Source organism: Ovis aries, chromosome 17, assembly GCF_016772045.2.
Source record: "Ovis aries strain OAR_USU_Benz2616 breed Rambouillet chromosome 17, ARS-UI_Ramb_v3.0, whole genome shotgun sequence".
In the NCBI taxonomy this organism is placed as follows: domain Eukaryota; kingdom Metazoa; phylum Chordata; class Mammalia; order Artiodactyla; family Bovidae; genus Ovis; species Ovis aries.
Window position 1 is genome coordinate 54,012,409 of NC_056070.1, and position 23,165 is coordinate 54,035,573.

The 23,165-nt window shown below is 43.8% G+C and overlaps 1 protein-coding gene across 2 annotated transcripts in view; it reads right to left on the reverse strand.

Moving 5' to 3' along the window:
* Positions 1-23,165, reverse strand: part of P2RX7 (purinergic receptor P2X 7) — a 57,827-nt gene that overhangs the window by 8,900 nt on the left and 25,762 nt on the right. For both annotated transcript variants that reach the window (XM_027956495.3, XM_042234061.2), the window contains exons 4-11: positions 21,578-21,650; positions 19,117-19,213; positions 14,407-14,487; positions 13,646-13,775; positions 8,287-8,423; positions 2,655-2,745; positions 824-889; positions 588-737 (exon numbers count right to left, since the gene is read on the reverse strand). In XM_027956495.3, coding sequence (XP_027812296.2) covers positions 588-737; positions 824-889; positions 2,655-2,745; positions 8,287-8,423; positions 13,646-13,775; positions 14,407-14,487; positions 19,117-19,213; positions 21,578-21,650 — 825 coding nt within the window. The remainder of the gene's footprint in view (positions 1-587; positions 738-823; positions 890-2,654; positions 2,746-8,286; positions 8,424-13,645; positions 13,776-14,406; positions 14,488-19,116; positions 19,214-21,577; positions 21,651-23,165) is intronic.

Genomic DNA, 23,165 nt, shown 5'->3' on the forward strand with positions numbered 1-23,165 from the left:
GAACTCTATATGAGCATTTGCTTTTATAATTATCTGCATCATTTTTTAAAACTGGTGCCAGGCATTCCCTACTATGGACTTATCACAGTTCATTTCACCATTCACCTGTTGGGCATTTGGGCAGATGCTCTTCATCATTGTCACACATAGCACTGTGATAGACATCTTGTACACGTGAACTACTTGGGTACCCATGTGAGTGTTTCTCTAGGGCAGGTATGGAGAAGCAGAAATGCCAGGGTGTAAAGTATGTCCTGTTTAAATGTTACTAGATTGACAAATTGTTCTCCACAGTTATTATAATTTTATTGCACAACCAGTTTAATAAATCTGACCAAATTGACAAATCCTGGAACACAAACATTTGTTTTCCCTATATCGTGCTTCTCCATTTTTGTCTCTTTTCTTCACTAAAATGAAAGGATTCATCTGAGGGAGACTGTGGATTGGGGTAGGATCCTGATACTTATCCACCGCGGGATTGACTGCACCTATGATTGTGGCCTTATTTCTGCACTCTCCTCAGTGATCCAATAGGCCCTTCAGGTATTTTGATTTTGATATCCTGTAGACATATCTAGTCTTACCCGTGTTGGCTCCACAATGGATTCATACTTCTTCTTGTAGTAGTATTCATTGACTGCGCAGGGTTGACAGCACTTGCACCAGGGATAAATGTGCGATTTACAGTATTTACTTGAGTAAGTGTTGATGAGCATGTCAATGAACACAGTGGCCTGGAAAAAAACAGACAAGCACCTTTTCAGTGAAACTTCCTTTAGCCACATCATTTTCATAAAGTGTGAGAAAGAGAATCTCTTACCAAACCAAAGTAGGAGAGGGTTGAACCAATGTACACGATCAGCTGGATGATGTCGAATTTCCCCCCCTGAAAACAGTACAAAAGATTACTTGGTTGAAATTCAGAATCATGCTTTTCTGCTCTAACATGTAATTGTAAGTTCCAGCAGAGGAGGGAGTCTAGTGCCATGAATTTGACAACTGCATCCAACGTGTTCATAGCAACAAAGATTAAGGAGACTGAAAATATGAATCCCATTCCTTCTGCTTCTGTCTCTCAGGATGTGCTTGAAAACATGGGTGTTTTAAACTAAGAAGCACTGGAACCCACACACTGAGAAGAGAGCCACTGAAAGTTTATTTTCCCATTCAAGGTGAGGGTTTCAGAAGAGCTTTCCCTATAAGTGATTTGAAATTACTTTGGAAACAGAGGGAAGGAATGTCTGCAAAAAGTCTCCCCTTAGATGTCCTTGTGATTTTTATTCTCAGTGTCTTTGTATCTTCTCACTGTATCTTCTCACTATATCTCATTGATTCTTGTGGGGCTTATTACCACATTAGGTAAATAATATGCTGTCAGACAAGATATGTGGGCATCCATTGGTTTTTGCATCTCTCCTCCTTCTGGAGACAGCATGCCAGTTTTCCTTGGGAGAACCATCTCTGTGCATACTCAGTCTCTGTCGTTTGCAGGGAAGAGGCTGGTTCAGAGCTGGTCTAAGACCAGCCATTGTGAGTGACCCTAGTCATAGTGATTAGTTCATCAGTGAGTATGTGGCTCATACTGGGCCAATCAAAGTCAGTGACATCTGCTGAGGTTTTTGCTGAGATGTTCTCTTTCCATGGAGGTTGCTAAATTGCAAAGATATAAGTAGCTGCTGAAACCACCACCTAGAGATGACCCACCGGGAATTACACTAGAACAGAAGAGAAAAATGTAAGAGATGGATGGGGGCAGGTTCCTCATGATGTTATTAAAACATCTGGATTCAGTGATAGCTGAAGACTGAAAATTGGCTCTGGATTTATCAGTTCTGTGAACTAAAAAAAAAGGACTTTTTCTTTTTTGAACTGGGTTCTGTTCCTTACAAACTATTTTACAGAGGGATCTCTTTCTCTCTCCTTTTTTAAAAAAATTATTTTTAATTAAAGGATAATTGTTTTACAATATTGAGTTTGTTTCTGCAATCCATCAGCATGAATCAGCCATAGGTATACATATGTCCCCTCCCTCTTGAATCTCCCTCCCACCCCCCACCCCTTCCCACCCTTCTAGGTTGTTACAGAGGTCCAGTTTGGGTTCCCTGAGTCATACAGCAAATTCCCACTGGCTATCTGTTTTACACATGGTAGTGTATATGTTTCCATGCTTCTCTCCCCATCCATCCCGCCGTCTCCTTCCCGCTCCACGTCCGTAAGTCTGTTCTCTATGAATGTGTCTCCATTCAGTTCAGTTCAGCCGCTCAGTCGTGTCTGACTCTTTGTGACCCCATGAACCACAGCACGCCAGGCCTCCCTGTCTCCATTGCTGCCCTATAAATAGGTTCATCAGTACCATCTTTCTAGACTCCATATATATGCATTAATATACGATTTCTATCTCCTTTTTAAGCATCAGAATATTTTTAAAGTTGAGTTATTAGATTTTTTCCCAAGCCCACTCTTGTACTCATTAGATGACTTGTCCAGGAACAAGGACATTTCTTCCCTTTTTTATATCCCACGTGCAAAGTGCATAGTGCCAGCTAATGACTATGACCAAAGCATTCACCCTTTGAGATACTACGGCAGTAATTTAAGACACAGTCATAGGAATGGAGATACCAGTGGCTGAGAGTGGAGAAGAGACTTACAGTGCCGAAAACCAGGATGTCAAATCGGATCCCGTAAGCTTTTATTAGGGTCCGCTTTTCAGTGTTATTTTCCTTATAGTACTTGGCATATCTGTAGGAGGAAAAGGATCCATATTTATAAAGACCTATCTGAAAGTGCTGGTATTTTATGAAAAGAAAAACCAAAACAGTAGCCGATCTAGTCTTCTTTGTCTGATCTAGTCTTCTAGTCTTTCAGCTCTGCTGTTGTTAGCAAAGGGAAGAACACAAATTTCTCTCTCTCTTCACCTGGAACCAAAGCACCACCTCCCCACGTCACCTCCTCTACTTTTGGCATAACAGAGTGATGGGAAGTCTCCTTTTTAAAAAAAAAAATCATTTTTGAATATTTATTTAGCTTCCTTTGTGGCTCAGCTGGTAAAGAATCTGCCTGCAATGCAGGAGACCTGGGTTCGATCCCTAGGTTGGGAATAGCCCCTGGAGAAGGGAAAGGCTACCCATTCCAGTATTCTGGCCTGGAGAATTCCATGGACTGTACAGTCCATAGGGTCATAAAGAGTCCAACACAACTGAATGACTTTCACTTGGCTGCTCCAGATCTTGGTTGCAGCATGCAGGATCTCTAGTTGTGATCTTCGAACTCTTAGTTGTGGCATATGGGATCGAGTTCCCTGACCAGAGAGATTGAAGCCAGGCCATCTGCATTGGGAGTTCAGAGTGTTACAGACATTTACAGCAAAGATATAAGTAGCTGCTGACACCACTGCATAGAGATGACCCACTAGAGATGGACCACCAGGGAAGTCCCAGGACGTTTTTTTCTTTGAGTTATTAACACATAATCTACTTATAGGTGTGGGGAGAGAAGAAAACAAAAATGAATCCTCTGCCAAAATATAGTATGGAACATCTGAAATTCTTATTTTTTTCTTTTTTTAAGCTCTCCGGATCTGACATAGAGATGAATTAGATAGTCTCAGCGCTTTCCGTGCCTGTTTCTGGCCAAAAGGTTTCAGTTTCTTTGCATCTGAATGTTCTCATTTAATGACAGCACGTTCTTTTGCTCTATTAACTGATTTGCTTTTTAAAATGCAAAGCAAGCATGCATCACCACTCCATGCCCCAGGGCTGCATAATCTCTCCATGCAAGCTGTTTTTCTGGAAGGTTAACACTGTAGTAAATACTTGAATTTCAGTTTTCAGGGGCTTGGTACAGTGGTTCTCATACTGAGGGCAAGAATCACTTGGGAAGCATTTTCAAAAGGCAGATTCCTGGGCCTCACCCCCAAAGGGTGGTTTCAGATGGTGTGAAATGTTTCTGGGAACCTGTATGTCTAGGAAAGGGACCAGCTGGTTCTGATACAGGTGAACAGTGGACCACACTCAGAAATACCAGGCCCTCATGGGCAAGGATGCTTTTGCGTGCTGTAGTGGGTTGAATAATGCCCCACCAAAGGCAAGTCTCAAGTGCTTAACCCCTGCACCTGCTAATGTGACCGTATTTGGAAAAAGGATCTTTGCAAGTGCAGATGAGTTAAGGATCTCAAGATGAGATCATCCTGGATTTAGGGTGGGCCTTAAATGCAATGACTGTATCCTTATAAGAGGAAAGAGAGGGAGAGTTGAAACAGAAACACAGAGGGGAAGCCCATGTAAAGACGGAGGCAGATACTGGAGGGAGGCAGCCATGAGTTAAAAACCAAGCAGTTTCATCTCGTTGGAATTGGCCTGAAACAATATTTTGGGTCAATCAAATTTTCTGTCTTAGGAATTTGAAATTTAAAAACCACTAGAATTGGCCTATTTTTTTTTTTTTAATTGAAGTTCTAGATGTAGTGCTGGTGCTAAAAGGGCTATGAAGTTAACTCTTGAACAGCACAGGGGTTGGGATGCCCACCCTCTGCCCAGTGGAAAACCCACTTTAACTTACAGTTGGCCCTTCATATCCATACTCCCTCCGCATTTGTGCATTCAACCAACTACAGATCGTGTAGTATATAGTATTAATATTTATTATTTAAAATAGTCTGTGTGTGAATGGACCCATGCAGTTCAAACCCATATTGTTCAAGGGTCAGTTATATATTGCATGCTGATATCCTTGAGAAGCAGAAAAAATAAGCATTAGTCACATTAAGAGCAGAGCACCAGTGAAGATCTGTAATTCCCTGGTGGCTCAGTGGTAAAGAATCTGCCTGCCAGTGCGGGGGACTCAGGTTCAATTCCTGAGTCAGGAAGATCCCTTAGAGTCGGAGATGGCTACCTGCTCCAGTATTCTTGCCTGGAGAATCTCATGGACAGAGGAGTCTGGCGGGTTACAGTCCATGGGGTCTCAAAGAATTGGACACGGCTAAGCACAAGAGCCATCGGAAGCCAGAAGAAGCAATGAGAGATCTCTCTTGCTGCCTTTAGAGAGAGTATGTCCCTGCTGACACCTTGATTTTGGACTTCTGGCCTCAAGAACTGTGAAAAGTTTCTCTTGTTTAAAGCTACCAAGTGTGTGGTAATTTGTTAAAGCAGCCACAGGAAATAAATAGACATATATACCTGTTCTGAGAGCAGAGAAGCCCATCAGGCCTTCTGTCCTGCTTTACATGTCTTATAAATAAACTAAATCATTCTCTAAGGACCTTTGGCCACAGATCTTTTGGTAAAGGATGAAATTTCTGCAACGTGATCAATTCCTTCAACTTCCTGTGTTTTAGAAAGCTTATATTTTCTCATATACCTCATATAACCTCTAATTTCCTTCTCTTTTCTGTGGCTATTTGAAAATAAAGTTACCCATCAGGTCTCCACAATTTATTTTTGGCTACAGATTTCTTCTGGTGCTTGATTCCAGAGAACAAATGCTCTAACACTTTGATCTGAAAGATCAACCAGTTCTTCAGAAAGCTCAGATCTCTCCAGGAGCTAATGTTCTTAGGCTCAGCTCAGAGACTTGAAGGACATTTGCTAACATCTGATGGGTACATTGCCCTGCATGCGTCTGCTGGCCACTGAAAAAACAGCCTGTGAGGGCAGTTGGGGACCACTGACCCAGGCCTTGCTTCCTACTAATGGCCACAAGCCTATTCAGTAGAGCAGCAGGGAATGATCAAAACATTACCTAAACTAGGAGCTGGTTTCAGGGCCCTGGATGAGACTTGATGGACCCAGAGAAGGCAAAAAGCCTCTTATGGGACTTCCCTGGTGGTCCAGTGGTTAAGACTCCAAGCTCCCGATGAAGGGGGCTCAGGTTCGACCTTTGGTCAGGGGACTAGATCCTACATACTATAACTAAAAAGATCCCACATGCTGCAATGAAGTTTCCGCTTGTAGCAACTAAGACTCAGGGCGGGAGGGGGGGAAGCCAAATAAATAAATATGAAAAAAAAAAAGTCATTGAAGCAAAGGCAGCCCTTAGTCAGGAGTTTAAAACTCAGATGCCTATAGGGGCCAGACAGATGACAGAAATGAGTGATGCAGCCAGGTATGAGGCAATAAAGAGTGATGAGGACTGTGGCAAACCAAAAGGGAACCACTGATACTCAGCTCCAGCTGAGTGCTCTCCTGTGGGATATGAAGCCAGTGTCACATGGTTTGATTTTTTTCCAAATAGTTTAATTTTTTTAGAAAAAGCAGGAAGTCCATATTTTTATGTAGAATATCTCAACATTCAAAACATTGTATAGGCCAACAACAACAATAACAACAACAACAAAAAAGTTTGAAGTCTGCTTGCCAGTTAATGATGCTACTTAACCTAAAATATGAATAGATCCATTGGCTTGAATGGATAACAAAAAGTCAGTAACAGTGCTAGCAGAAGGGTTACGAGGCAGTGAATGGGTGTGTGTGTGTGTGTGTGTGTGTGTGTGTGTGTGTGTGTTTGCACATGCACTTTGGCCTGTACTTGCACGCTCAGATTAAGTAGACACCTCATTTTATTCATTCTCGCAGGCAACTAGCAACCTGGTTGTAAGAAAAAAACATATAGTCAAACGAAACATCAAAGAAGAAAGCATGTTTGGGATGCTAGATGACATAGCCTAGACCATTGCTTCTTAAATTTTAATGTGCACATGAATCTTTTGGGAATCATAAGATGTAGATTCTAGGCACTAGTGGTAAAGAAACCGCCTGCCAAGGCAGGAGACAAGAGAGTAAATCAAGAGTGGAAGTTGAGATTTTTACATCATAACAAGCTCCCATGTTGAGGCAAGGCCCATGTTCCTGGTAACAGGATCACATTTTGAGTATTGAGGGTCTAGATTAGTGATTCTCAAACTTGAGTTTGCAATCAGATAATCTGGGAGGACAATCCCCAGAGTGTCTAATTCAGTAGGTCTGAGGAGAGCCTGAGAATTTGCGTTTCTAACAAGATCCCACATGATGCTGATGTGGGGACTCACACTTAGAGAGTCCAGACCATTAGTAGTAAAAATATTCAAGGAAGCAAATATGTTTGCAAGTTGATTCCCTAAGATGGACTCCTATGTGTGCAGTTTCCCTTCTTAACTAGGAAACTCACTCTTCAGGAACGTGCACAGTGCCTATGGGGGGGTTCCTATCACGTCCTTAGAGAGGCCTTTTCTGGTTGCATCCCCGCTCCCCACCCCATCAAACTATCTCGTTTGATTTTCTTTGAAGCATGTATCATCATCTGAAATGGTCTTATTGGATTTCTTTGTTTGTTCTATTGAGATATAATTAACATATCATAAAATGCACATAAACTGCTTACTCCTTGGAAGAAAAGTTATGACCAACCTAGAGAGCATATTAAAAAGCAGAGACATTACTTTGCCAACATAGGTCCATCTAGTCAAGGCTATGGCTTTTCCAGTATTCATGTATGAATGTGAGAGTTGGACCATACAGAAAGCTGAGCCCTGAAGAACTGATGCTTTTGAACTGTAGTGTTGAAGAAGACTCTTGAGAGTCCCCTGGACTGTAAGGAGATCCAACCAGGCCATCCTAAAGGAAATCAGTCGTGAATATTCATTGGATGGACTGATGCTGAAGCTGAAACTCCAATACCTTGGCTACCTGGTGAGAAGAGCTGACTCATTTCAAAAGACCCTAATGCTGGGAAAGATTGAAGGCAGGAGGAGAAGGGGATGACAGAGGATGAGACGGTTGGATGGCATCACCGACTCAATGGACATGAGTTGGGTAAACTCCAGGAGTTGGTGATGGACAGGGAGGCCTGGCATGCTGTGGTTCATGGGGTCGCAAAGAGTCAGACACGACTGAGCAACTGAACTGAACTGGCATATGAAAACACCTCACAGAATACCAGGTTATACATATTATATGATTTCATATAAGCCTCACAAAAGAGTTGGTTAGACAAAGGAAATTTCACCAGAAGGTTATCTTCGGTTATCTCAGGATAGAGGAATTATGGGTGATTTTTATCCTCTTCTCTACAGTTATCTATTTCCCAAGTTTTGTTTTTTATCTTACAAAGAGAGTGCAGTTCTTTAATAATTCATTCAAAAATTCAGTCCCTGCCTAGCTCTGAGAGGAAGTCTTTTACATTCATCTTGTTGCCTTGGGAAACAAAACTAGTCTTACTGGCTGCCAGGGATACAATTCAGCAGGGTCTGGGAGGTTCCTGGGAGCCAAGAGCTAGTTACTGGGCAAATCCGACCTGGAGCACTGTTACCTGAAGTTGTAGCCAGGGTACAAGGACTCCTTGGCGGTCTTGTCGTCAAGGCGACGGAAACTGTATTTTGGACGGCAGTGATGGAACCATCTGTCCAGGTTGCAGTCCCAGTAGATTTCAATACCCATGATTCCTCCCTGGGGAAGAAAACAAGAGATAATCTCTAAGCCTCACTGGACGTGGGTTTTGCAGCCATCAGACATCTCCCTGCATAGTGATGATCACTGAAGGAAAAGTTTGCTTTTGAGGGTAAAAAATGCTGATAAAAAATTTCAGAGCCCTAGGTACCATCCAATTTAACTCATACAATGACTACTTTGGCAACTACAAATGCATCTCCCTGCTCTTCCTCCTGGAACACACTACCATTAAATTTACTTTCCTAAAATAGAACTTTCAACAAGCAGTAGTAATGTTAGTCGCTCAGTCATGTCTGACTCTTTGCGACCCCATGGACTGTAGCCCACTAGGCTCCTCCGTCCATGGGATTCTCCAGGCAAGAATACTGGAGTGGGTTGCCATTCTCTTCTCCAGGGGATCTTCCTGATCCAGGGATTGAACCCAGGTCTTTAGTATTGTAGGCAGATTCTTTACCATCAGAGCCACCACGGAAGCCCAACTTTCAACAAACCCCTCCTGTAATCAGACATTATTAATGCCTCCACCCCCATTAAAGATTAAGTTGAAACTTATCATACTGGAATTCAGCATGCTCCATCACTTCCTCTCCGCTTATCTCCGAATTCTCCCTTGGAGAAAGCTGTTATGCCAGACTATGCTTTTCCCAGACACACTTTGCATTTGCACCTCTTTTTTATTTTAAAATAAAGCTGTATCTCAACAGCTTTATTGAGATACAATTAACATACAATTCGCCCACCTAACATGTACAATTCCACACTTTTTAGTGTATTCATGTATATCTGCAACTGCTACCACAGTCGATTTTACAGAATTTTCACTACCTCCAAAAGAAAACATGTAAACTTTAGTTATTACCCCTCTCAACACTGCTGCTGCTGCTGCCAAGTCGCTTCAGTCGTGTCCAACTCTGTGTGACCCCAGAGATGGCAGCCCACCAGGCTCCCGCGTCCCTGGGATTCTCCAGGCAAGAACACTGGAGTGGGTTGCCATGTCCTTCTCCAATGCATGAAAGTGAAGAGTGAAAGTGAAGTTGCTCAGTTGTGTCCGACTCTCAGCGACCCCATGGATGGCAGCCCACCAGGCTCCTCCACCCATGGGATTTTCCAGGCAAGAGTGCTGGACTAAGCAACCACGAATCTACTTTTTGTCTCTATAGAGTTCCTTATACTGAATTTTTCCATGAATGAAATCATGTAATACATGATCTTTTATGTCTGGCTTCTTTCGCTTAGCATAATGCTTTTAAAGTTCATCCATGTTGTAGCAAGTGTCAGTACTTCATTCCTTTTTGTGGTGGAAGAATATTCCATTGTGTGGATACACTACAGTTTGCTGGTCTGTTCATCCTTTGATGGACACTTGGGTTGTTTCTACCTTTTGACTGTAATGAATAATACTGCATGAATGTTTACGTACAAGTTTTTGTGTGAATAGAAGTTGTCATTTTGGGGGGGGTACATACTTCAGAGTGGAATTTCTGGGTATGCTTTGCCAGAAATTTTAATCTTGGCCCCTGACCTTTTCTCCCAATGAAACATTTCTCCCACCCACTTCTCTAGCTAAATTCTGCTCATCCTCCAAGACCCAGCCAACATCCTTCCCCATCCACTCAAGCACCCCTATACTCCTCAATTCATGGTGACCTTTCTCTCCTCTAAACTTCTAAAGAATCTGCTCATCTCTTACCTATGCTTTTTTTCTACAGACATTTTTTGAGCACTGGCCATCATATTTCACTGAAGCTTAGACACCATTGCTTGTAAGACACACAGGGTTTTTTTTTTTGTTTGTTTGTTTTTTTTTTTCAATGTTCCTCCAAGGAAAAAACTGGTGTCAATTAAACTGTGAGACTCCATCAACTGAAAGCACTTATGATTTCAAAATTATTAAAAGTGAAAAAAGATATCTCTGAATTGATGAAATTAGGCATTTCAACACAGTATGCTAGATGTAGTATTCTGAGGATACAAAAATAAGTAACAAAGAGGTTCTGACTTGGAGAGAGGAGAAACAATACAGAACAATCACAACTGCCTTTTATGGGGGGTCAGACACTAAGCCAAGCACTCTACCTCCTATAGCGTATTACTACCTTTGTCACTTGGCATCCATTTTGCCACCTTCTGGGAAAGCTACCTGGAATTTCCTTTAGGAAACAACTTTCCTAACTCTCAGTGGTTTGAATGGGGCTGTGACCTCTCCCAGGAGTGGGCACCTGACTCAGTCCTGGCCAATCAGGACAGTGCTTCCCTCTGGACCTGATGATTAGTTCAGATAGATTATGTGGCCCAAGGTAGGGTTAGCCAGAGCTCTCCTTGAGACATTTTGCCAGAACCATAAGGTAAAAGGTCCTCTATTGGTTGAGACCACTAGCTATGGAGTGTGAAATTCTAAAGCAGCACTATCTAATAGGATTTTCTATGCTGATGGATATAGTCTATATTCATGCCCTATAAGACAGTAGCCAGTGGTTATTGAAATGATGCTAGTATGACCAAGGAAATAAGTTTTTAATTTCAATTAAGTTTGAGTCACTGCATGTGACTTGTGGCCACCATATTGGATGGCAGAGTGCTCGAGCTTTGGTGGCTTTGACTTGACATATGGAGAATATCATCATTAAGGAAACAATCAAAAAATGAAAGGAGTCAGATTCCTGAAGACATCATTTGAGTTCTGGGATGCAGCTATGCCTAAATCTATCATATTCTTCATTCAGCCAACAAATATTTATTGACTGTCCATTATGTGCTGAACGTTATATAAAAAGGAACAACAACAACAAAAAAGAGCTACCTTCATGGAATTTACATTCTAGTCAGAGAAAACAGACAACAGACAAATGGATATTATGTAAAATATATAGTATGTCAGATAATGCTTGGTACCAGGGATAAAAATAAACCTGAAAATGGCCTGCTAGAGGTGGGAATTGTCATTGTAAATGTAGCAGTAAGGGAAAGCGTCACTGAGCTATACTTGCGTGAACACTGGAAGTAAGTGTAGGAGGCAGTTAATTCTATGTCTGGGGCTAGACTGTTCCAGGCAGAGGGAATAGCAAGGGAAAACTCTCAAGGTAGGAAGATGCTTTGGGTGTACTAGAATGTTCATTCTGCCTGGTCTTTCTACACAAGTTAACATGGTTCCTTTTTTGCTTAAGTCACTTGAATTTTGTTTCTGTTATTTGCCCCTAAATTACTTTTTATTTTTTGCTTAAATCACTTGAGTTGGATTTCTATAATTTGCGACTGGAATAATCCTGAGTAACCAAAGTGTGGTAGTCTGGATAATTGTCGTTGTTAGTCTCTAAATTGTGTCGGACTCTTTGTGACCCCATGGGCTGTAGCCTGCCAGGCTTTTCTATCTGTGGGATCCCAGGCAAGGATACTGGAGTAGGTTGCCATTTCCTTCTCCAGGGGATCTTCCTGACCCAAGGGTTGAACCCACATCTCCTGCATTGGCAGGCAGATTCTTTTCCACTGAGCCACCAGGGAAGCCCAGCCTTAGTAATAGCCCCCGAAATATACCTAATCCTAGGTCCTAATCCCCGCATCTCTGACTATGTTACCTAAAATGGCAAAAGAGACTGCACCCATGCGTGCTCAGTTGCTTCAGTCGTGTCCGACTCTTTGTGACCCTATGGACTGCAGCCCAACAGGCACCTCTGTCATTTGGATTCTCCAGGCAAGAACTCTCCTGGAGTGGGTTGCCATGCCCTCCTCCAGGGCATCTTCCTGACCCAAGGATCAAACCCACGTATCCTGCATTGCAGGCAGATGTTTTACCACTGAGCCACTGGGGAACCCCCCAAAGAGATTGCTGCTGCTGCTGCTGCTAAGTCACTTCAGTCATTTCCGACTCTGTGCAACCCTATAGACGGCAGCCCACCAGGCTCCCCCATCCCTGGGGATTCTCTAGGCAAGAACACTGGAGTGGGTTGCCATTTCCTTCTCCAATGCATGAAAGTGAAAAGTGAAAGTGAGGTCACTCACTCATGTGCGACTCGTAGCAACCCCATGGACCACAGCCCACCAGGCTCCTCCGTTTGTGGGATTTTCCAGGCAAAAGTACTGGAGTGGGTTGCCATTGCCTTCTCCAAAGAGATTGTTGCTGCTAAGTCACTTCAGTCATTTCCGACTCTGTGCGACCCCAGAGACAGCAGCCCACCAGGCTCCCGCGTCCCTGGGATTCTCCAGGCAAGAACACTGGAGTGGGTTGCCATTTCCTTCTCCAAGCATGAAAGTGAAAAGTGAAAGTGAAGTCACTCAGTCATGTATGACTCTTAGCGACCCCATGGATTGCGGCCCATCAGGCTCCTGCATCCATGGGATTTTCCAGGCAAGAGTACTGGAGTGGGGTGCCATTGCCTTCTCCGAAAAAGACTGCAGATGTGATTAAATAAAGATCTTGAGAAGAGGAAATCTGGATTATCTGGGTGGACCCTATAAAGACATACTGATCTTTATGAACAGAGAGGCAGAGGGAGATTTAACACAGGATAAGAAATCAATGTAGGGGACTTCCCTGGTGATCCAGTGGTTAAGACTCCATGCTTCCAGTGCAGGGGGCACAGGTTTGATCCCTAGTCAGGGAACTAAGATCCCACATGCTGCAGAGCAAATAGGCCTGCAGGCCACAGCAAAGGATCCCATGTACTACAACAAGGACCCAGTGCAGCCAAATAAACAAATATAAAAATATTTTTTTAAAGAAAAGAAAAATGAAATCAATGTGACCACTGAAGCAAGATGCTATGCTGGTGGCTTTGAAGCAGGAAGAAGGAAGGGGCTATGCGCTAAGAAATGCAAGGAATGCAGTTTAGAAAGATGGAAAAGGCAAGGAAATGGATTCTCCCGTAGGGCCTCCAGAGAGAGCATGGCTCTGCCGGTATCTTGATTTCGGCCCAGTGATACTCATTTTGGACTTCTGACCTCCAGAAGTATAAAAATGTGTTGTTTTAAGCCACAAAGTTTGTGTTAATTTGTTACAGCAGCCACAGGAAACTAATAGACGAAGAGTCTCACACATACGGTTGTTGTGGGATTAGATGTGGTGATGCAGGAAAAGTCCTTGTCACTGAACATGGATTTACAAAATCCTCCATAAATTTGAGCATATTATTAAGACCCAGTGGTCCAGCCTCTTGGCCATTTGTCATCCTCCATCCCTTGACCCACCCTCCCCACGTTACACTTTACAAACAGGCATCACCAACCTGAATTGCCACTTCTGAAAAATTATCTCCTGTTTCTTGGAAGATATCTCCTAGTCGGAAAATGGGACACTGTGGATCCCGAGTCTTGTGAAAGATGCAAGTGCTGTTTAAATCCGGCAAGATGTTTCTCCTGCACATGATGGAAAGCAAACAAGCATCTCTATTGAAAATTGAGATCCATCTCTTTCATGGGAGTGAACCAGTGTGGTACCTGGCACCGTGAGGGCCTCCAACGATCCTGCCTTCTGGGATTCACACCCTTGTGTATTCCCCGCTTACACTGTCCAGTGTTGGTCTGTGTGGCCAGTAATATATGACAGAAGTGATGGTGTGTCACTTTTGCATTTAAAAATACAGTGGCTTCTCTCCTGGTTACTATCTTGCTTGCTTGCTCTTTGGCTTGGATCACTTGCTCTGGGAAGCCAGCCACCATGTCCCAAGGGGACTCAAGCAGTCCAAAGGAGAAGTCCACATGGTGAAGAACTGAGTTCTCCTGATGACAGTCACTTGAGTGAGCTTGGAAGAGAATTTTCCAGCCTCAGTCAAGTCTGGAGATGGCTGCAGCCCCCATTGACAGTTTGACTGTATCCTGAGAGACCCCGAGCCAGAACCTCCCAATGAAGTCATTCCCAGATGTCACTCTGAGATGACCAGAAACTATGTGATAAAATTAAAGTTTGTTGTTTTTAGCTTCTAAGTGTTAGGGTGATTTGTTATGCAACAGTAGATAACAAGTACAGCCAGACATTCTGGGCACTTACGTGGTGTAATTGTGGCCAGGGAAGTCGATATTATTCTTGATGAGTACAGTAAAGTTTTCAGCACTGACCAAGAGCGCAGGCCTAAGAGAGAGAAATGCAAAATGGGGGATCAGTGACTACAGGGACCAAGGGAGTCAGTGAGCCACTGACCAGAGGCTCTGATTTCTTGCTTGGGTCAATATAATGTTTGGAGAGAAATGCAATCCAGTGGGCAAAACCTTCCAAAGTTCTCCAGCTTCTCCAGGAAGAATTTCTCCCTTCTTAAGACCCCATGGAAGGAGTTCCCTGGTGGTCCAGTGGTTGATAATCCTTGCTTCCACTGCAGGGGCACAGGTTCGATCCCTGGTTGGGGAACTAAGATCCCACAGCTGTGTGAGGTGGCATGAAAACAGACTTCGTGGCATTTACTATAATACTTCTCACTCTGATATAATGGTATGTCTAGGTATGCACAGTGGTGTGTTGGTAAATGTTTAAAAACCAGCTCTCCAGGAAAACAATAAGCCCTGAAACTGTAGCAGTTACTGACTATTGTGGTATAAATACCCCCACCATCGCTGATTTCAAGCTACCAGTAGAACATCACTGAACTGGAATTGGGAAAGGGATGAGCATAAATGACTCAGAGCTGGTATAAGCCAGCTCCAGCACACTCCTGTTTGTATTTTCCACAATAAGTTTGGTGATCCTGCAGGGCTGAGACAATAATTTTCTCATCTTGGCATCCTCAGCCTTTAGCACAGTGCCACGCATACATACTTGACGCTATCATTCACTCTCTAGAGGCTCTGAGTAGTATAAAATCCTCCATGAGTGAGAGGAGCCCAAATTCTAGACTGCCGGAAGATCCACCCACCATCCATGCATTCATTCATTCAACAAATATTTATTGTATCAGGAATGGGGCTGGGCCCTTGGGACACAGTGATGAACAAGACAATCGAGGTTTTTGTCCTGGTGAGGTTGAGAATCTGTTAAAGGTGGAGAGAACAGGCTCCCTAAAATGATGCCACTGGTATTCTGTTGCCTGGCACACCTGAGTAGGTGGCAAATATACACTGGGAGAAGCACAGGCTAAAGGTGGAGGGTATTTGGAAGGGAACATCAAGAATAATCTGCTCTGGGGGCTTCCCTGGTGATCCAGTGGTTAAGACTCCATGCTTCCAGGGCAGGGGACAGGGGTTCCTTCCCTGGATGAGGAACTAAGATCCCAGATGCCACAAAGCAACTAAGCCTGGGCGCTGCAACTACTGAGCCCACACACTGTGGGGCCCATGCTGTCACAAAGATCCTGTGTACCGCAACTAAAGTCCAATACGATCAAAATTTTTTTAAAAAAAGAATGATCTGCTTTTTATTTCAGGACTTCCAAAGCCCAACTTTGGCTCTACTGGGGATGTAATTATAGAGAACACTGTCATTTTTGCCTTTCTACATCAATTCCCCCTCTCTAGCAGTAGCACCTCCATTTTTTCCCTTTTGGAAAGCCAGGTCTCTTCCACTCTCAGTCCACTCTCATCTCCTGTCCATCCCTTACAGCTCCCAGGGTGGGCATATGACCTGGAGCTGGTTTAACAGTGTAATCCACAGAGTCCAAAAGTCTGTTCTTTACATCTGTGTCTCTTTTGCTGTCTTGCATATAGGGTCATCTCTGTGGGAGAAGGTGAGAGTGGGATGATTTGAGAGAATAGCATTGAAACGTGTATATTACCACATGTGAAACAGATCACCAATCCAGGTTTGATGCATGGGAGAGGGCTCTCAGGGCTGGTGCACTGGGACGACCCTGAGGGATGGGATGTGGAGGGAGGTGGGAGGGGGGTTCAGGATGGGGGACACATGTACACCCATGGCTGATTCACGTCAATGTATGGCAAAAACCAGTACAATATTGCAAAGTAATTAGCCTCCAATTAAAATTAATAAATTTAAAAAATCACATCCCAAATGAAGCAGCTTGAATTTCATGGTGGTCTTAATATAGTCTACGTTTTTAATAAGTCATCAATTAAAAAATATTTAATCAACCAGCTTTGTGGTGAGCCATCTTGATAGAGATAAAATACCATTTTCACCTCAAAGAGTCCCTAATCTGATTGGAAAACACTAACATAAAAGCAATAATAAAAGTATACAATAATGACAGAAAAAAACAAGCAGTCTAATCCAGTCCCCTTGGCTTCAATGATTGATTCTTTGACTGTCACATGCCTTAGGCCATTGAGAACACCCCAGGATTATTGTGGGAACTATTGGGAAAGAAACACTTGTTTTCTTTAGGATTATTAGTAGCAAGGACAATGTAAACCTGGAGTGCCCCAGACCATAGTGTGAGGCGAGCCAGCATGGAAAAAAGAAGAGCTAGAGGTTGGAGAGAGGAGAACGGTAGAGGAAGAAAGAGAGAAAATCTTAAGACATCATTTAAAGCCTTGATCAAGCCTTGCCTGAAGCTAGTGTTTCTGGACTTCTCATTTACGTGAGTCAAAAACACAAGCCAAAAATTAACAGTCCCTTTTTTTTTTTCTGAAGCCAGTTGAAGTTATATTGTCACTTGCACACACACACACAATCTTATTTACAACAGATACCTAATATTTGTGAGACCCTTTGCCTTTAGAACATTTCAAACTTCTGGGCAACATGCTCAGAATCAAAGGACTAAACGGTCCCCTTTATTTCTCTTTCATGACACTTAAAAATTTCCTCTTCAGAATGACAGTCCTCTGTGCATGTGTCTTATCTCTTCTATTAGATTGCAAAACCCTTGGGACCCGCTCCATATCTGGGTCTTCTTGTATTTTACAAAAAAAAAAAAAAAATGAGCACAGTTCTCCCTACTATCTGATAATGAATGTGCTGGAGAAACAATTAAATGAATCATCTTTGTAATGCTTCTCTATAACATATGAGAAACTGAAGGTAAGGGAGTTACTTGTCCAGGGTCATGTAAAATTGCAGCCCAGGTCACAGAACATCAGAGATGCACGGTATTTATGTGATAAATGAGTCGCTGGCAGAGCCAGGACTGAAAACCACAGGTAATCAAGAAGCTCTTGCCTTGAACCAGGGCCTTCTTGAATGTAGGCTTGTGTCCCTCCTGGGTCTTGGATAATTTCTTCTGGGACAAAGAATCTTCCCTGACCTACAAATGAACCTGGGCGGTGCCATTAGCGAGTGAGAGCCAGACAAGCTGGTACTGCCTGGTGCTTCCCACTCTGACGTCAGGAACGTTTGCCTGAAGCTTCTAAAAACTTAGTTTGGGGAAGTTTTCTCTTTGCCCCATAGATGCTGATGGTGGGTCCCTGAGTCACATTTCTCTAGAACTACACTGTCCACCATCCCCTAGGCATGTGTGGCGTGTGTGACAATTTAAATTGTGTCTGTGTGCTCAGTCTCTCAGTCATGTCCAACTCTCTGAGACCCCACGGACTGTAGTCCGCCAGGCTCCTCTGTCCATGGGATTCTCCAGGCAAGAATACTAAGTGGGTGGCCATTTCCTCCTCCAGGGGATCTTTCCGACCCAGGGATTGGACCCATGTCTCCTGCACTGGAGGCAGATTCTTTCCCACTGAGCCACTGGGGAAGCCCGACTATTGAAATTAAATTAAACTCAAAATTCAGTTCAGTTGTGGTAACCACATTTCGGGTGCTTAATAGCCACATGTGCCAGTGGCTACCAGACTGGATGGTGGAGGTACAGAATCTTGCTGTCATTGTAGAAAGTTCCATTGGACAGTGCTGGTCTAGAACCACCACACGTCTAGGGGCAGATCATGTGTGCGTTTGTGTGTTATTGGGCACTTTACAGTGTGCCAAGCACAGGGCTCACTGTGCAATCACTGTGCAGTTATCATCTCATTTAATTCTCACAACAGCCCAGTAAGGTTGATACAGTTATTATCCTCATTTTATTTTTAACTGAAAAAAATATATTTTGGCCACGCTGCTTGTGGGATCTTAGTTCGACCAGGGATGGAACCTGCGCCTCCTGCATGGGAAGTGCAGAGTCTGAATCACTGGGTCTGCTGGGGAAGTCCTGTTATTCTCATTTTAAAGACAAGGAAACTGAAACCCAAAGGGGTTAAGGCACTTGTTCAAGGTCACATAGCAAGGGTGCATTAAAGCCTGGATTTGAATCCAGCTCTCTTTATTCTCTGCTGAAATGCAGTCCTCCCAGTGTTTTCTGAGGTTTAACATCAAGTTCTGCCTTCTGGGCCTGACCTTGAGAAGAATCAACACAGGGGAACACCAAATGTGTACGTCACTGTGAACATTTAAGAAAACTTCCTTTCCCTTCCCTTCCTTCTCTCCTCCCTTCCCTTCTTCCTTTTTCCTACTTCCCTCCCACCTTCTCTTCCTTAATCACTCAGTACAGACACTGACAGTCAGAGTGGTCCCTGCTATAGCACTGGAGGTGGTGTCTGGAGGTGCCCTGGAAAGTGCTGGAACACTCAAGGGGCAGGGGGCACCCAAGGGTGCTCAAGGTAGTAGCTATTTACCAGCTGGTCCAGAATTATGTCAATATTTTGACCACAAGCAAGGCCCTCCCAGAGACCACTAGTGTGTCTGGCCTGGGAGTCACTAAGCCAGTAAGACCCGGGACTTGGGGAGGGAGGGTGGTGCTGAGAAGGGAAGCTGGGGCAGTGCCTCGCAGGGCTTCGTCTGCTTGAAGCTGCGGGCCACTGTGTCTGTCCCCTCCCTACAACTCACGCCGGAGCCTTTTCCGCTGCCTCGACAGGACACCAGGCGAAGACTTCACAGGTCTTCTGCTTCTCTTTATAATCTACACACCTGCCAGTCTGGATTCCTGTGAAGGGTCAAGGGGTTGTAGAAGCACAGGTGTGAAAGAACCGTGGGAGGAAACTCCACTCCACTCTAGCAAGAGGCTGTTTCTCAGTCCAAGCAGTTTTAGTTTCTGTGTAACCTCATCCAAACCACAGGCTTACTTAAGAAAAACCAAGCAAGCAACACGTCGAACGGTAAGGTTTTCAAAGAAGGATCAAAGAGAAGACATAAAGACCACAGATGCTGTTAGATTTTTGCTTGCTTGTTTCTTCACAAGAAAAGATGCCTGAGAGGGAGGCAGAACAGGGTGTATTCTTTTGCCTGGTATAAATGGACTAGCACATGGCTTCTAAACAGACATCTGAGTTCCTCCAGGTGTGTACAGCATGGACCAGGATGTACAGGGCCATGCAGTAAGCATGGCACGTCTTCCTGGAGTATCAGTGTCACTAACAGATATTTGAGGGGAAAGTTAAATAGTAAGTAGTGTTAGTTAACTCTCCTCCAACTCAAATGCACAAACATTGTGGAATGGAATTGAATATTCATATGCCTTTCTGTATACATGTGTGTTATAAACTGGCTGTTAAGGCAATGGCACCCCACTCCAGTACTCTTGCCTGGAAAATCCCATGGACAGAGGAGCCTGGTGGGCTGTAGTCCGTGGGGTCGCTACGAGTCGGACACAACTAAGTGACTTCACTTTCACTTTTCACTTTCATGCTTTGGAGAAGGAAATGGCAACCCACTCCAGTGTTCTTGCCTGGAGAATCCCAGGGATGGGGGAGTCTGGTGGGCTGCTGTCTATGGGGTCGCACAGCGTCGGGCGCGACTGAAGCGACTTAGTGGCAGCAGCAGCAGCAGCTGTGATAAAGAACCCACCTGCCAATGCAGGAGACGTAAGAAACATGGGTTCAGTCCCTGGGTTGGGAAGACCCCCTGGAGGAGAGCATGGCAACCCATTCCAGTATTCTTGTCTGGAAAATGCCCATGGACAGAGGAGCCTGGAAGGCTACAGTCCATAGGGTTGCAAAGAGTTGGACACAACTAAAGTGACTTAGCATATGTTATAAACACTGATGGCTGGAGAGGATGTGGAGAAAAGCGAATATGTTATAAACACTGATGGCTGGAGAGGATGTGGAGAAAAGCTAACCCTCCTACACTGTTGGTGGGAATGTAAACTGATACAACCATTATGGAGAACATACAACCATTATGGAGAACAGTGTGAGATTCCTTAAAAAACTAGGAATAAATCTACCATATGACCCAGCAATCCCAGTACTGGGCATATACCCTGAGAAAGTCACAGTTCTAAAAGACACATGCACCCCAATGTTCATTGCAGCCCTGTTTAGAATAGCCAAGATATAGAAGCAACCTAGATGTCCATCTACAGATGAATGGATAAAGAAGATGTAGTACATATACACAACGGAACATTACTCAGCCATATAAAAGAACGAATGAGTCAGGTCTAGTGAGGTGAGTGAACCTAGGGCCTGTTGTACAGAGTGAAGTAAGTCAGAAAGAGAAAAAAAAATCATATATTAACTCACATATATGGAATCTAGAAAAATGATATCAATGAACCTATTTGAGGGGAAGGAATGGAGAAGCAGATGTAGACAATGGACTTGTGGACACAGTGGGCTAAAGAGAGGGTGGGACGAATGGAGAAAGTAGCATTGACATATGTACACTGTCATGTGTAAAACAGATAGCTGATGAAAAGTTGCTGTATAACACTGGAGCCCAGCCTGGTGCTCTGTGATGACCTAGAGGGATGTAAAGGAGGGAGGGGAGAGAGGCTCAGGAGGGAGAGGATGTATGTATATCATGGCTGATTCAAGTTGTTATATGACAGAAACTAACACAACATTGTAAAGCAGTTTTCCTCCACTTAAAACAATATTTTTACTTTTTCTTGTTCTCTTTTTGGGAAATCTGTTTTAATTTTATGTGCCTTTTTCAAGTTAAAACAAGATCTCTGGAAACTCTGAAGGTTGATATTGCCTCCAGGGGCCCTGGGTGGGGTACACATTCATGCTTCTCAACCTTTGGGGAAATTCAAGAGGAAACATGTAGAATACTCAGATGATGCTACTGGGCGTTCAAATTTCTATCAGTGAGAACACTGAAGGGGCTAATTTTGTGAGGTTTTCAGGAGCTGCCCTCACTGGAAATTAGAGTCACATTCATAGTCAGCAGTTGGTCCTCTGGGTTCAGAGTCGAGGCATGGGGCAGGCACAGGCCCATCCATGGCCCAAGGAAGGTGGATGAAGGCAGCTGAGAGCCAGAAGCTAAAGAGCTGGGCTTCTCAAACATCACCGGGATTCCAGACCATCCCCCTGCAGGTCTCAGAAAAAGAAATAGAACATACCTTTGCTCAGTGGGCCCAGCCATCCCTTTTTACAGCCCCGATCAGAGGAACAGAGCGTCCTGGGGGTGGGGTACTGCAGAAAGAAGGACAAAATAGTGGGGAATAAATTGTGTCTCTAAGATATAGGAGAGCAGATGTCTATGTTCACACAAACATTTGTGTGCAGATAATGCTCAAAAATCAAAATAGCCCAAACAGCCACCAATAGATGAACGGACAACTAATATCTAGGACATTCATGCGATGGAATGTTATTTGGCTATGAAAAGGAATGAATGAAGTACTGATACCTGCTACAGTGTAGATGAAACTTGAAACATGATGCTAAGTGAAAGAAGCCAGAAAGGAAAGACCACGTATTGTATGGTTCTGTGTATATGAAATGTTCTGAACAGGCAAGTCCATAGACAGAAGGGTGATCGGTGGTCGCCAGGAGCTGAGGGAAGTAGGGTACTGAGAGTGACTGCTAGTGGGTATGATGTTCCTTTTTGGAATGATGAAAATGTTCTGGAAACTGACTGAGATGTTTGCCCAGTTCGGTGAATATACTAAAAACCACTGAGCTAAACGCTTGAAAATGGTGTGTTTTATGGTACATGACTTATATCTCAATAAAAAATAAAAATAGGGACTTCCTTGGTGGTCAAGTCGCTAAGACTCCGCACTCCCAATGCAGGAGGCCAGGGTTCGATCCCTGGTAAGGAAACTAAATCCCTCTCACTGCTACAAAGATTTCACATGCAGGAATGAAGATCCTGCATGCTGCAACTAAGACCTGATGCAGCCGAATAAATGAATACTTTTAAAATTAATAAATATATAAAAATAAGTAAAAGTCTAAGAAGCGTATGCCAGGGGCCACTTTCAGGGAACAGCCCTTGGTTTGGAGATCAGGGGCCTGGATCATGCAGCCTTGTGGCTGAGGAACCAAGTGAAGCAGACAGGTGCAATGGCTCAGCAGGAAATGTGGAAATAAAGGATTCCAGCCAGCCCTCTCTCCTGGCCTGAGAAAAATGAGGTCAGTCAGCTTCTAAGACTAAGGGCTGAGGGCAGAATGAGGAAAAGAAAAGTGAGATGGCTTGTTTATGCATTCTCGACTTCCCGATTTCTGAGGACCAGGTTTAATGGTCAGTCTTAGGGAGACCAGGAGTTTCGTGAAAATAGGCTCTTCCGTGCAGTGTTACAGAAATTCAGGGGAGGGCCCAGGCTTGGACGCAGGTGCAACCAGGGAGTGGCCTCAGCCAGGTTACTTTGCCTCTCTGCACCTCAGTTTCCTCACCCCTAGAAGGGGAATGGACAGATTTGTCTTATATGGTTGCTGTGAAGATTAAATGAGTTATGATGGGAAAGGGGTTAGCCCGTGGCTTTTGCTTAGTGAATGTTTCCTGTAGTTTTCAATCTCTTTCACTTTCATGTTCTCTTTTCTTCCCAAGTTGCCTTCTTCCTGTCACCCAGCATGTCCTTGGTTTGCTGCTTTTGTGATCCCCAACTATATTGTGAACCCTTTGAACACAAAGCCTGGGTTGTGTCTTTGTAGTCTGAGTGTCTGACACATAGTCAGTCTGGATAAACATGGAAAGAATGAATA